At 40.3% G+C, this 15,454-nt stretch overlaps 2 protein-coding genes across 2 annotated transcripts; both read left to right on the top strand.

Moving 5' to 3' along the window:
• The first annotated feature begins 2,129 nt into the window (after positions 1–2,129).
• tmem33 (transmembrane protein 33) lies at positions 2,130–8,338 on the top strand. The gene is made up of 8 exons (XM_053428673.1): positions 2,130–2,216; positions 3,327–3,409; positions 4,449–4,543; positions 4,674–4,861; positions 5,519–5,586; positions 5,892–6,025; positions 6,530–6,613; positions 7,326–8,338. The coding sequence occupies exons 2-8, from the start codon at positions 3,350–3,352 to the stop codon at positions 7,453–7,455; spliced, it is 759 nt and encodes a 252-aa protein (XP_053284648.1). The 5' UTR covers positions 2,130–2,216; positions 3,327–3,349; the 3' UTR covers positions 7,456–8,338.
• Positions 8,339–9,305: 967 nt separating this feature from the next.
• bbs7 (Bardet-Biedl syndrome 7) lies at positions 9,306–14,746 on the top strand. Its single transcript, XM_053428979.1, has 19 exons — positions 9,306–9,776; positions 10,238–10,303; positions 10,410–10,472; positions 10,581–10,756; positions 10,843–11,029; positions 11,112–11,184; positions 11,287–11,394; positions 11,569–11,699; positions 11,897–11,981; positions 12,068–12,170; positions 12,297–12,489; positions 12,585–12,659; positions 12,743–12,811; positions 13,027–13,166; positions 13,304–13,468; positions 13,673–13,782; positions 13,870–13,973; positions 14,166–14,289; positions 14,408–14,746. The coding sequence occupies exons 1-19, from the start codon at positions 9,741–9,743 to the stop codon at positions 14,539–14,541; spliced, it is 2,142 nt and encodes a 713-aa protein (XP_053284954.1). The 5' UTR covers positions 9,306–9,740; the 3' UTR covers positions 14,542–14,746.
• Positions 14,747–15,454: the final 708 nt, after the last annotated feature.

Genomic DNA, 15,454 nt, shown 5'->3' with positions numbered 1-15,454 from the left:
GGTGGCAACAAATGGGATTTCTTTACGAGAGAAAACGTATTTTTAAATGAACATAAGCGATAATGTCCCTGTAGTATTCCCTCGGTAGCCGGTTCTGTGGCAGCTCAGCTCTTGTGAGACTCTTTAACATCTTATTCCTGCAGAGAAACATTTGTATTTGAATCCTCTAACCGCTCTGAGGGTTTACATGTCTGACAAACACATCGCAGCTTCTGTCGGTGCTTCCTCGGGATCTCGGCCAAATTAAAAGTCGGGCACAAAACGTTGTCTCATTTAAATTCTCACCTTGAGCTCTCTGGTGACTGTTAATGGTCCGAGAGGAGCTGACGCTTAAAAAACCATCAAGGTCTGTTCCCAGTGAGCGACAGGCTCCGGAACTGTCTAATGCAGCAGATTACACCACCGAATAAAGAAGGAAAAGACAGAAAACACACTGTTATCACGAGGGAAACACAGAAACACACATGCACTCCGCCGTCTTACCTACTCTGTGAGCTGAGCTGAGTCTCCGCAGTTTAATTACTATTCATTTCCACACCGCATAGTGTCAAAAACTCTGCGACTATTTCTCAGAGGTTTCCCTTTAACAAGTGGAAACTTAGTGTCCTCCTGCACCATTTTATACATGATGAGCCGTCAGTAATGGGATTATTAAACAAAAACGTTTCAGGCGCTGGCGTTAACCTTTTTTAATGCCTAATTAGGTTTTGCAAAGAAATAATTAGATTCTACAGTGCTTACACTGCCTATATTTTCAAATGGCATCTGCAGCAAACACAGCGGCGCCCGCGACACCGCTGCAGACAATCTGCGGATAGACGCGCCGCAGTGGAAGTCAGATGTAAGGTTTTAAAACATGTTGCGACCGAATAAGGTAAGTTAAAAGGTAAAATAATTATCTCACGCAGGCTACACGCCAAACCTGCACCAGCGCCATTCCCTTGGTGGAGGGCGCCCTCCTCTGGCAGTCTAAGGAACAGTTACATTGCATATAGGAGAGGATCATTTTGGATAAAATCAAAAGCAAAGATTCAAACATGCCATACTGCGTTTTTGAACTCGACTCTTAAAGTATAAAAAGGGCAAATACTCTGCAGCCATACATTCTACTTCTCTGACAGATGCATGTGGGCGTTGACCTCGGCGCAGGCGCACTCTGCACATCTCCTCTTCCTCCTGTTTTTCAGATGAGGCGATGGAATCATTGGCTGCAGACTAGAGCACAATACAGCTCTGTGGAAATCAAAGTGCAGCTTGATCTGGATCATGCAACATTTTCCAAAACGCTTCAAGAGACTCACTTGTTCCTCTTGTGTGATTCATCCCTGTAACATCCTGCTTAATGCCCCCATAACAAAAATCCACATGTTTCAATGTTTATATTATATTATGTGAAGCACTGGAACAAATGTCAATATGTGTTGTAATACCTGCGGATGTGTAAAGTGTGAATATTGTGTTTCTGGCTTTTATTTTCTTATCTTCTGATATATGGACCTATGAGTTTGGAATAAAGCTTAACAGTAATCTATCTATCTCTCCATCTCTCCATCTATTTATCCATCTGTCTGTCTGTCTGTCTCTCTCTATCTATCTATCTATCTATCTATCTATCTATCTATCTATCTATCTATCTATCTATCTATCTATCTATCTATCTATCTATCTATCTATCTATCTATCCATATATTTATCTGTCTGTCTGTCTGTCTGTCTGTCTGTCTGTCTGTCTGTCTGTCTGTCTGTCTGTCTGTCTGTATGTCTGTCTGTCTGTCTGTCTGTCTGTCTGTCTCTCTCGCTATCTATCTATCTATCTATCTACCTATCTATCTATCTATCTATCTATCTATCTATCTATCTATCTGTCTGTCTGTATGTCTGTCTGTCTGTCTGTCTGTCTGTCTGTCTATCTATCTGTCTATCTATCTATCTATCTATCTATCTATCTATCTATCTATCTATCTATCTATCTATCTGTCTGTCTGTCTGTCTGTCTTTCTGTCTGTCTGTACATCTGTCCAGATGTGTAGTTCTATCATTGCCCACTAGAGGAACACCGTGTCCGTTGAAGCACGTCCACACAAATCTCGCGAGACCTCGCCGTGTTCTCGCAGCGGAAGGTCAGCTGACGTCCATCCTGTCACCAGTAGCTTACAGTCCCTGTGTCGTGTGTGTTAGCCCGGCACGGAACGGAACGTCTCGACACTGTAGCCCCGGTGAGTGATTCTTTCTCCTGACACGCACCGAGCAGAAGCACCAGCGGTTCGCCTCCTTCAAACCTCCGGCACCGGGAACGTTATTTTAAAAAGGTGCCGAAAGAAGCGAGAGGCTAGGAAGCTAGCGTTAGCTCACATGCTAGTAACGATGGAAACAGAATATTCTAGAGTCACCTGCTCTGCTAGCCGCTAACAGCGTTAGCATCCATTCATTAGATCCAGACAGATCACTGACCACTGGTTAATGATACAACACGTCACACAAAGCATGACGTCAGTTTATTCCGTAAATCCAAATTGAATTAAACGACGAAAGTCTTTAATTCACTCAGATTAGTGGATGCTAGCCGAGCTAATGTAGCTACATCCCCATCAGTGCACGCACCAGTGAGTGAATTTCCATTCCTGAAAACTGGCATATAAAGGTTTCAAAACGGGGTTTCGTGTTAAAAAGGGTGAAATCGTGAATGTTTTCTTTCATTTCCAGTGGAAGTAACGTTAGTCTTTAACCATCAGACCTACCAGGAGACCACCAGCACCTCAAGGCCACAGTTCCACCACTGGTTCATTCACTGGAAGCAGATATTGAATTAAAGTGGGTTTTATATTCAGTTTTAAATATAGAGATGGTGATAAATGTATTTATTCCATGAGGTCACTTCCTGCGTTATTCCATCATCATCATTTGTAAAACCACTCAGTCCTTTGAACACATAAACTCAGGATGTTTGTATTTGTTGCACTGCTGTGTGATGTCATGATAAATCTATAAATCATATATATATATATATATATATATATATATATATTCTAGATCAGAAGAGCTCAACAGATACTGAGTTGTATCCCTGACTCAAAAAACAGAGAAGCTAATAAATGCATGAGATCTTTAACTTGTAAACTAAACTACATTTTCAACCTAATTTCAAATCAGTGTTTTAAACTCTACTGTCATGAATTGTCCCTTATCAATTTTATATTGAATCGATCATTGATTGTTGATTGCTTTCAGCTCTACTATCACAGATACAAGTGATGAAACTGAAGAATGAACTCTTGTTGATATGTGTTGTCAGTATTGCTTTGTAATGTGCCTCTACTCTTCTACAGAAACACCCTCCACACTCCCAAAGATGGCCGACACTAACCAACAAAGTCCTCCTCCTCCTCCCCCTCCTCAGTTAGGGCCTGTGGTAAGTTCACTGTTGCTTCAGCTTTTTGTCCAATTCACACGTTTACATATATTTGTCAGGGTAAATTGTTTGTGTTGTGTTCTCTGTGGCTCTGAAGGGACTTTGCTCTTGTTTCTCTGTTTACATTACAACATGCCTGTTTTGTTGCATCCTGGAAGCCGGTGTTTGTAGAGATTTACCCATAGCTTCATATCTCTATTTTGACTGCTGATTTTCATCAGCCTCTCACACTGTTATTAGAGTCTCTCACTCTAAACATTAAAACTTCTCCTGCCATACTCGCAGCACTGGCTTTTAATGTTTACTCACAGTATGAGTATGATACGGGTAAACAAGCTTGACAATCTTCTCATTGTGAGTTTAACTGACATCATGAATCTTGAGGCTCTAAATGATGGGATTAATTTTTAGCCTGCAGTCCTGGAGTGCTTTATAGTGTGGATGTATTTTTTCTGTCCTCTTAATCCAAACACAGTTTCTTTTCTCTATAATAAGATTTTATGTATTTGCAAGTCAGCACAGCTTTATTCTCCACCACAGCTCTTATGATTAATGTGAATTTTTATTCTTCAAACTTTGTATCCGAACCAGTCAGTTTATGTAGAACCTATTTTCAAAATATAAAGATAGTCGAACTTTTGCAATGTCAGCTGACGCAGAAGGTTTTTTAATGAGTTACAGCTGCATCTCATGACCTGACTTCTGATGAAAGGGTGGTAGAATTAAGTCTTAGATTAAATTAAGTTGTTGTTTGCCGGGTTTATTGTGAGAGTTGAGTGAACCCGACTGAACCAATCGGTGAATACGTTTTTACTACAGAGAAAAGAAGCTTCCTCCTGTCATTTCAAATATTCAAATTATAAAACAGCACATTATATCAGTTAAAATAAACAATCCATCACTTAGCCTGGTTCTCAGCGACACTGAAAATCCTTCACACATGTTGGTTTATTATAAATGGTAGAGCAGGTTCAACTCTTAGTATCACATTACCGCTCTACATATATATTCCCGAATCGTGTATTTCTTTCTTCCTCAGCAATTTCTAATGAGCAACAAGCTTGAAACTGCAATGTGGCTGTCACGACTCTTCACCGTCTACTGCTCCGTAATGTTTATTCTACCATTATTGGGGTGAGTGAACTTGTTTCTGTAATAGTGTACCAACATCATTAAAACTGACCGACACCCTTGCACTGCTTATGCCTCAGTCTCCTTTGCTCCACCCTGAAAAGATATCTTAATATTTGTTTGTGTGTATCAGACCCTATGCAGCAGCAAACTTCTACCAGAGAGCCTTGTTAGCGAACGCCCTCACCAGTGCTCTTCGCCTGCATCAAAGACTTCCACGCTTCCAGCTGAGCAGAGCGTTCCTGGCACAGGCTCTTCAAGAGGACAGCTGCCACTACCTGCTCTACTCACTCATCCTGGTCAACTCATCTCCCATCACCAGTATCCTTTCTTCTGTTTATCCTGGAAATACACAGAAAGTGACATATGCATAGTGTTGTTTACAGTAAATTGGTTAGCTAAAGGATATCATGCAGCGATGCTGAATACAAGACATTTGGTTTCGAGGTTTTTATTGAGTTGATAACATTATCTAAAAGACGTCTGCAAGGACTGCATGACTATAGTCCTTAAATGAAAGGCTTAAATACATGTGTTCCATTGTTACTTAAGATGCAGCTACAATGCTAAACTGGAGTTGTGTGTGGAAGTTTCTTCTTTGTGTAAAGGATCTCTTTTTGTCTGCCTGTTTGTCACTGCCAGTTTTCTCTGAGACGGCCAAAAAAACACTGCATCGCTTAACCAGATTTCTCTGACTAAACTGTTTACTGAAGTGAATTTAAATCTCAGCGATCACAATAACACGGCTGCTCTCTGCACATTTAGTGGATCCTCAGAATATCACATGACATTACATGGTGTATTACATTGAGACTTTCCAGAGGATTCATCATACAGCACATGCTTCCATTTTCTCATGATTTCAACAATTAATGTATAATATGTTTCACCATAACTAACAGTCATGCAGCCACAGAGACTAATTTGTGTGGGTGGATTATTCATGTTTTTCTGTTGATCTTTAACTCTTGTGTCCAGTGAGCATTTTCCCAGTCTTCCTCTTCTCCTTGCTTCATGCAACTACCTACACAAAGAAAGTGCTGGATGTGAGTATGAGGCTGCAGTCACCTGCCGTGACTTATAATGCTGTTTATTAAAATGTCTGACAGCTCGCTGAATATTATTTAACACCCGGGGGGGACATTATCAGCAGCCAAATGGTGTTTTAATTATCTACTCAATCAAACGGCCACTGCTCAGGGACCCAATTCCACCCAAAAATCTAATAAAAGGGATGATTGATAATGTAATTCCTCTACCTTCACCTCCCTGTATCAGTAAGCACTGCACCTCAATGAAAACTTACCAACAGCTCTGTTGTCAACCTCTGACTCTGTTCTTTCTCTCGCAGTCCGTGGGCCCCAACAGCTTGATGTTCGTCAGAAACCTCCTGGACAAACTAACAGCCAATCAGCAGAACATTCTCAAGTTCATCGCCTGCAATGAGATCTTCTTGATGCCGGCCACTGGGTTCATGCTTTTCAGGTATTTGTTCACAAATGAAGTTGAAAAGTTATTTATTGTCAAGAGATATTCTGCTTGTATGTGCGTCTGGATTAGTGACACTGTGGTGGAAGAGCTGATTGGTGTCACACACATTCATCAGTTTGTTAATCTTTTATTGCCAAAAGTACTTTGGACGGGTTATGAAAAACCAAACTGACCAGTTCACCATGTTGTCAAATATTTTTAAGTTCACAAAACATTTTGGAGTTTTGTCACTGCTACTGTAAAAGCAGTTTTCAAAGTACCTACATAAATCAGCCACCATGTTCTGATACTCCTGATTTCCATATGCAAATTTCCATTGAAGCCGAAATAACTACTAGTCCAGACAGTTTAATGGATTACATTTGTTTAGCTGTTATTGCACTGAAGAGAATTATCACAACATTTAAAAGATATGTTATTGTTTGTTGTTGGAATATTGAATGACCCATAGTTGTGTAATGTTGTTTTTCACTCATGTCCTTCCTTTCTTTTTAACAGTGGCCAGGGAAGCTTGCTCCTACCTTTCATTTACTACAGATTTCTCACTCTCCGCTACACATCCAGAAGAAACCCATACTGCCGGTAAGATGTGTAACAATAGAATATTATCATAACATCTCATGTTAATGATGATATACATCATCAAGGTTGAAGAGTGTTTTAAACTCCTGCTAATCTTAGACATTTATCATTTGGCAGAAAAAGTTGATACAAACCAAAACTAAAACAGCCAAAGGTTTGACATGTTTAAAGCAACAGGAACGTCTTGACCTTGCATGTATGGGATCCGATAATGTGGCTGCATTGCTGTTACTGTCCCACATCAGCTCAACTCATCTCAGATACAGATAACAGGAGATGTCAGTACAGACATGTAAGACGTATGTTTGAGGTAAATCAGAAACTGTCACTGGTACATTTTGTCCATGAGGGTTCACTGATCATTTTCAAACTGTCAGATCCAGTATTGATCAAACTGACAAACTGTGGGAAACATGCAGACATGTAGTCGGCCAATAATTCCAGAGAACAAGAGGAGACAGCAGAGATCAATGCTGGATCTCTAAGGTAAACAGATCACGCTGGACTTCTTTTTCCCTGAATTGATCAATAGATGATATTAAATCCAAATGAAATTGTTCCACAAAACCAAGCAAACGTGTATTTTCCATTTCTTTGTCATTTATATAAAATGTACTAAGACGTCTGACAAGTATGACCTGATGCATTGAATGACAACCCTCAGTTTGACTATCAGAGTGGAGCATTAAACACATTGTCTTTCCACTTCCAGCACCTTGTTCACCGAGCTGCGGATTCTTCTGGAGCATGTCATCATGAAGCCTGCCTGTCCCGCCTTCTTCAGGAGGATGTGCCTCAGCAGTATCGCCTTCATCAGCCGCCTCGCCCCTGCGGCCGTCTGATCGCACCACGTCAAAGTCCTGTTTTCTTCATATTTGTTTTATTTTTTTCACCGTTTAGGATGTGACTTAAACTTTGATGGGGACAGACAATGCCATCAGCAGAAGGAACAGTTTTCTGAATGTCAGGTTTACGGTCTGTGCTCCAACCTCTCTGTATATCTGAGGACAGTTGAAGAGCAACCAGTAATGCACTGAAGTCTCACGGTGATATTTCTTTTCCCATCCTCCTAATGTGACCTCATTCAAGCAGTGGACACCCAGCACCTTGTTGCGTTCACTGAGCGAAGCACAGGAAACATCAGCTGTGTTCTTTATTTATCAGCTGTTATTGTTCTTTCCAATTATGTCCTTATTTATTCATGACAATTGCTTATCTTGTGATGAAGCGTTAACATTCAGAGATTAGTAAATTAGTTAATAATGATTCTTACACATAGTTATAATAGGATGGAAGGTGGGTGATGTTTGTTGTCTAACTTTTTTTTATGTTCAAATCATCTAATGTTGTCTTAATGCCTGAATTATGTTTTCTATCAATGCCATCAACTTATATTTTAACAACATGCAGGATCTTTGTAGGTATGATGTCCAAATGAGGAAAAGAGATATCTGCTGTATTTTATAGACAATTTTAAGGTACCAGATACTTTTCTGTGTGAAATGAATTGCACAAAGCATGTGGTGTGAATGGCTGCATTCTCTCCCTGTCTCTCAGTTTAAAATGTGTTCATTTATTTGTTGCTATTGTAGATTTCTTGCTAAATGTGTCCAAGTTTTTTTTTTCCTCCCATGTACAATGTTTATTTGCCTACAGACAAACCACATTTTTATTATAACAAGAATGAATTGATCTCTTATTAAACCAATAAAATATGAAAGTATGGTCATGTGGGTTTGTGGTTATTAAATGAATGGGTACTCAAACTGATATACAGATCATACACATTTGCACATTCTCACAGGGGTTCAGTGGCTTGTCCAAGAACACTTCCATGTGTGGATTTGAGGCAGGACTCAAACCACCAACCTTCCAGAAACTCTCACCCACACAGCAATGTATAGTTTCCACAGTGAGAACCGTCATGTCATGGATCTGTGGTGTGTCTACACTGAACGTTCTTGTCGTACATTAACTCTGGTGTCACGCTTGATTTCAATCTTTTCTGAGTTAGTCTGTCACAGCCCCCCAGAGTGCTAAGAAGGTCTGTGACTGAGGCACATAAAACAGGCGTCAGATTGATCAGTGCTTTGATATTCAGTGTTTCATTTTGACTGTCTTGCTCTCTACCACCAACACTCCCTGCCCTGAATGACTCGTTTCAACCGTTTGCAGCCCAAACAACTTTTTCAAGCACATGAATTGATCACACAAAGATCTTCACCTCCATTATGTAAAAATCTTAAACTGAAGAAGCTCTCTGTACTTTTAATGTTATCTCTCTCTCTTTTTTCCGCTGATAATAGTTGTTTTGATAGTTTTACTCTTGTTGAGGGTTAAGAACAGAAGATGTCACCCCTTGTTAATCCCTATATGATCAATTGTGATTAGTGAATAAGGGCAACACAAATATAATGTGATGATTGATTAATTGTTTTCCAGCTTCAAGCTCTAACTGGACCATTTTAACTAAATCATATGTAAGATACAGTTTTCATATTACCACATGAATTCGTTAAGGAAATATTATCTGAAGCGACATTGAGCAGTAAACACTTTTTAATTTACAGCTGGAGAATAAATGAAATCCTTCTCTATTTATAGGGAGCGCGTCGACCAATCAGATCGCAGCTTCAACTTCCCCGACCTCCAGTCTCGTCCAATGGCCACGCGGCTTGTTGGTGGACACAGCGTTGCTGTTGGCAACAGACATCTGTGTCTCAGAAGCTTCGGTTTTATCAGAATAATCTCGATATTAAGGAACTTCCGGTTCCACTTTACACCAAACAGCGACGTCTGCTTTGTTCCGGTGTTGTTTTCTTCTTCGTTGGTTGCTGTTGTTCGTGAGTTTCTCTACTGGTTTTAGTTGAAAACACACAGTTGGCGTGCGGATAAATCGCGTTAGCCAATTAGCCTTGCTAGCTAACGTTAGCACACCGGGCTAATCTCCTCGCTTCGGGATAATCCCAGCCCCTCTTGTTTTGTACCCCGGACGGAAGTGTGTTGCTGGTGTGTAGCCGACACATTGTGAGTCTCCACCACTGAACCTCCATGTAGGGTTTATCACCGGATCACCTGTCAGATCTGCCCCAGGTTCCAGCTCTTAGATCCCCGGTGCAGAAGGAAGATGGAGCTCCACCTGAATCGAGTGGATTATATCCAGGTAGAGATCATGTCAAGTTTCTGTCACAGTGTTGAGCTGCTCTTCTGTTTGTTTGTAGTTATTTTAAGAGAAATGTGTTTGAGACACTTTGAGTATTATGCTATTACTCAAGATTATTAATTGTTTTCCAAACAGTCCACACTTAGATTACTACTATTATTAATTGCTTTTAAGGCTCTTCTCAATGGCTTTACCCCCATTTACATTTAAGACCTGTAAGCACCATAGGAGCCAGTTTGTAGTTTCAGATGCTTAAATCCGTTATCTCAGAGCCATTCCTGATTTTATCTAACTTCTTATTTTATAGGTCTTCTATAAAATGTCATTTATTTAATACTTTTAACTAATCTGAGACAGTTCTTATTCCTATGAGAGACAATTCAACTAGCCTAGAAATAGATCAAGTGTATTTAGGACATTTTCTCCTCTGTTTCAATACATGGTCGTCTTTCTCCTCACAGGTTGGTGTGACCACTCAGAAAACGATGAGGCTGCTGCCAGCATTAGGAAAGAAGGCCTCTCAAAAGGTAATTATAATGTCAGAGTTAAACAAGTGCATAACATATAACATGAACTTGTTATATTTTGATATCACAACTTCATTTTGCTTGATTTGTCTCTTCTTTGTCTCAGGTTGCTATAGCTGATCACGATGGAATCGTCACATGTTTTGGGATGAAGAAGGGAGAAGCTGTGGTATGTGTGTCCTGGTTTAGATTTTCATTTCTTTATTCTAAAGCCTATTGGATCTTAATGGGTCGATTTCTTGTTCCTAACAGTAAGAAATGTGACTTTCTGTTTCAGCCTGTGTTTAAAACACTCCCTGGGCAGAAAATATCCCGACTGGACCTGGGAGGAGCTGCGGGGACACCGCAGGAGAAGATCTTTGTTTGTTCTGGTTCTCAGGTCCGAGGATTCACAAAGAAAGGGAAACAGTTCCTCACCTTTGATGCCAACCTCACTGAGAACATTAATGCCATGTAATACCTTCCTCTGCTTGATTCACTGACTCAGAGCTGTGTGGTTTTTGCTTCGCTGGCTGATGTTTGGTTCTCTCCTTTTTCAGGCACGTCTCAGGCGCTGACCTCTTTGTTTGTGCAAGTTACATCTACAACCACTACTGTGACTGCAAGGACCAGGACTACTATCTCTCTGGAGACAAAATCAATGATATCGCATGTTTGTCATCAGAGAACCTGACGCGCCAAATTCCAGTCCTCGCATGCCAAGACCGGGTTCTCAGAGTCCTTCAGGTAAACTAAGCTTTTTACTCTTCTCCGTAGTTCTACCTCCAACAATCAGAGGAAAATGTTTCCGACATGTTTTTCACTCCAGGGATCTGAGCTTGTTTATGACATTGAAGTGCCCGGACCTCCATCAGTCCTAGAAAGGTACAACAAAGATGGAGGTAAGTTATTAACTTCTCTGTGCTCTGTGTATTGGGGGGTAAAAGGCATCACATTGTTTTATATGGAACAGACCAAACATAATGTCTGTGATTTCTCTACAGGAGAGGATGTTCTGTTCGGAACTACAGACGGTAAAATTGGTTTGGTCCAGATCGGTGAGCAATCAGCTGCGACCAAATGGGAGATCGACAATGAGAAAAAGAAAGGAGGTATGTTTTTCATGGGACTATACCAGAGTGAAGCATGTGAAATGGATAAATCATGGTGTGTACAAGAATCTAAACTGACAATCATGGCTGCTTCATTCCCATAGTTGGTATACATTTGTTTTCCTTCTTGTTGTTGATTTCATATCACAGTTACTCTTTCCTGTCCCCCATCAGGAATTCTTTGCATTGACACTTTTGACATTATCGGAGATGGAGTGAATGACATTCTGGTGGGAAGGGATGACGGGACGGTGGAAGTTTATGGTTTCGACAGCTCCAGTGAACCCACTTTACGTTTTGATCATGTAAGTGTATTTATATACTCACTCCAATAACAAAAACATAGGGCTTTCATAAATTTCTGAAAAGAAAAATAGTATTCACATTAAATGATTTGTTGCCTTTTCTTAAATGTTTTTAAAAGTCCAGTGTCTTTCACAGGATAATGTGATATCCTGAGCATAGCACTCCCTCGTTGACGGACAGGTTTTTCTCCCTTCAGGTTCTATCAGAGAGCGTGACTTCCATCCAGGGTGGCTGCGTGGGGAAGGAGTCGTATGATGAGGTCTTGACTGCCACATACACAGGTTTAAAAATATATTGAAACACAACAGCTTAAGTTTTCGAACCGTAGTAGTGGCATATTCTGAATAACTGTCATCCCCTCTTCCAGGATGGGTGACTGGTTTAACCACTGAGCCCCAGAAGGCCGAGGCCGGTCCCGGAGACGAGGTCAAGATGAGTAAGGAGACCCAGTCCAAGGTAGAAGCACTCAGGTAATACTACTTCTTTTCTAATTATACACTATGTTCTTGTACCTTGACTTAAGATATATACATATTAGTTAGAGTGTGATTTCAAAATCAATCCATTCTTCAGGTCAGTATGTGGTTCATTATCAGGGCCGAGCTGGACCAGCTGCAGGTCAAGGTCCTGCAGGGACGAGAGCAGTACCAGCAGACGTCTCAGTCCAGCACGGCCGTCTCCGCTGTGCCCGTCTTCAGCATCAACGACAAGTTCACCCTCTGCCAGGACGACGCCAGCTACAGCCTCACGCTGGAGGTGCAGACTGCCATCGACAATCTGCTGCTCCAGGTACTCTCTGCAACCAACCTTCATTCTAACCCCTAGTAACAGTCCAACTTTAAGTTTAAGTCGAAATGTCAGTTAAAGATGAATCCACTTTGCAGAGCGACGTCCCCATCGATCTGCTGGATGTGGATAAAAACTCAGCTGTGGTCAGTTTCAGTGAATGTGACTCTGAGGTGAGCCGTGTTAAAACGTGCAGTGAAAATAAAGAAAGAAACCAGAAGCCTCTCTCTCTAACTCTTACCTCTGACTTTCGCAGCAGCCCAATGGGAACTTCCTCTTGGCCACGTACAGATGTCAGGCGAACACAACCAGACTTGAGCTCAAGGTAACAACTGCATCAGAACGTGTGTATCAGGGGGAATTTTCTTTTACATACTGAAGTTAGTGTTTATTAGACCTCATTCACTTGTACAAAAACATTATATCACAATAAGTGCTTGGGTGTGACAGACAGTTCTAAGCTGTATATTATACTAGTTGTGCTGCCACATTCCTGTTCTGGAAAAATGTGTTTTCATCTATGATAAATTGTTTTCACAGGTGCGGTCCATTGAGGGACAGTATGGCACCCTGCAGGCCTACATTACCCCAAGATTGCAACCCAAGACCTGCCAGGTCCGCCAGTACCATATCAAACCTCTGTCCCTCCACCAGCGCACACACAGCATAGACCAAGACAGGTAGAGACTGCTGAGGAATTGTCTTGAGGAGAGTCTGGCTGAAATCAATATTTGAAATGGCAACATCACTCATTTGGATTCAGGCTGGATTTAGAGCATTACAAATGATATTGTCGGTGTGTGTGTCTGTCCTACAGGCCCATGAACAGGCTCAGTCTGGTGGGGCAGTTCAGTTTTGCTGAGATCCACTCCTGGGTGGTCTTCTGTTTGCCCGAGGTCCCTGAGAAAACACCAGCAGGAGAGAGCATCACTTTTCATTTCCACAACACTTTCCTCGGCACACAGCTTGAAGCCAATTACTGGTAAACACAAGCTCACACTAGAAAGACACAATGATTACACATATATTTGTGTGTAGAAATAATGAGATAACTGACAAGGGGTTATACAATTTCATATCCTGCCAAATACCCTAAAAAAGATTTATTTAAATTTAAAATGTTCCTTGGTGATTTGTGTTAAAATCTTCTGGAATCTAATCAGCTTTTTCTGTATTCGTAATAAAGCAAAGGAGAGGGTCACTTCAGGTCAGACAACATCTCCACCATCTCCATACTAAGTGATGTCCTCTCTAAAGAAGCTACCAAGAGGAAAATCAATCTCAACAGTTCATATGGTGGGTTTATATTTGTCATATTCTAATGTTTAGTGTATTATAGTATTGAATCTTGTTTAAATGTCTTTTTGATTATTTATCTTCCAGATATCAACGATGACTCAGTGAGCCACACCCTCAAAATGATCCATCCCAAACTGGAGTGCCAGTTGTTACTGGCTCGAAAGGTTCAGCTTATTGATGCTCTTAAAGTGAGTATAGACTAAAGGTTTTGGGAATAAAGTTTCGCCGTCTGTTTGAACACTGCAACTCTAAACGTTATCCAGAGGACCTATGTGCAAGAACGCAAATGTCCAAAACTAACTTTATCCTGTTACCCCGCTCCTTTGGTTGAAGCAACAAGCTCTCACGCATTCTCTATGTCCACCTCTCTCTTTCCTCAGGAGCTTCAGGTTCACGAGGGGAACGCCGACTTCCTCATCCCAGAGTATCGCAACATCTTAGACGAGTCCGCGGATCTCCTCGAGGAGTACAAGAAGCAGCCGGCACACCTCGAGAGGCTTTATGGTGCAGTGTTTAACTGGCACATTTAAATCATCATTGTATTATTCACTGTACTTTATCTAATCCAGAGCATTAGAATGATGATAACTCATAACTTTTTGTTTCTTTGTCTTTCCTGCAGGAATGATCACAGACCTCTTCATTGACAAGTTCAAATTCAAAGGGCAGAATGTGAAAACCAAAGTCTCCTCATTACTGGAGATACTCGATAATTATGACTTAAATTCTCTGTTAGACTTTTTCAGTGAGGCATGATGTCATAGGGTTGAGCTATTTTTGTACAGTAAATACAAATGTTTTGTTTTATGGTAGATGTGTCACGTGTCAAAATGTCCTGTTGTCCTACTGTCCTTTAGAAACTGTTGGTCCTAAATGTTGTGTACATTATTTAAATATTTATAATGTATTTTGATAGCATCTAAAAACAAGAGTGGCAATTAATAAACTACTCAAGGTTTCACACATGGTGCAGGTTACTTTTTTAAGTTGTAGCTTCAGTTTAGGTTTGGAGTTTCAGTTACCAAATATAAACAAGTTTAGAAGCACATGTCATGTATATTTTTATATCATAAATATCATGAGTGAATTCATAAAAATGTCATTGTCTTTTTAATCCCTGCAAGATTCATCTTTCTCATATGACAGATGTGTTGATTATATTTTTCATACAACACACTCAAATTGAAATCATAAATTATCACCTCTACAAATGTGTGCTTGTAAATATTGATTGTCTAGGTTAACGCACAGATAAAAGTGACAAAATAATACATCATTGTGGACAATGAGCACTTTATTTTGTTGACAATACTTTTGTATCTTTACATCACACTATTAATTCAGAACTTTAATTTGTAATGCAGTCGAATTGTGTTGTGCAGTTCTTACTTTTACTAAAATAAAGGAAAGTAATGGATCTGAAATAAAACTTTAAAATCAAAAAGGCAACAAATGATAAAACAACTTAAGGTTTGTAGCAACCATTAAGTGTTTTGTGTTGTCAATTCATGTAAGGCAGAAGCAGGAGTGTACTTCAGTATCACTGTGGTAAAGGTTTTTTAATTTTCAATTATTTTCAAAAGGGAAAAGGGAAACATGATCACTCTTATCCTCTAACTTCTGTTTCAGACTAATAATAAAAAATATAACCAAAATATATATTATTACA

Source organism: Pleuronectes platessa, chromosome 8, assembly GCF_947347685.1.
Source record: "Pleuronectes platessa chromosome 8, fPlePla1.1, whole genome shotgun sequence".
In the NCBI taxonomy this organism is placed as follows: Eukaryota; Metazoa; Chordata; class Actinopteri; order Pleuronectiformes; family Pleuronectidae; genus Pleuronectes; species Pleuronectes platessa.
The sequence above is the reverse complement of the archived record's forward strand: the minus strand, read 5'-3'. Positions and strand labels throughout refer to the sequence as shown.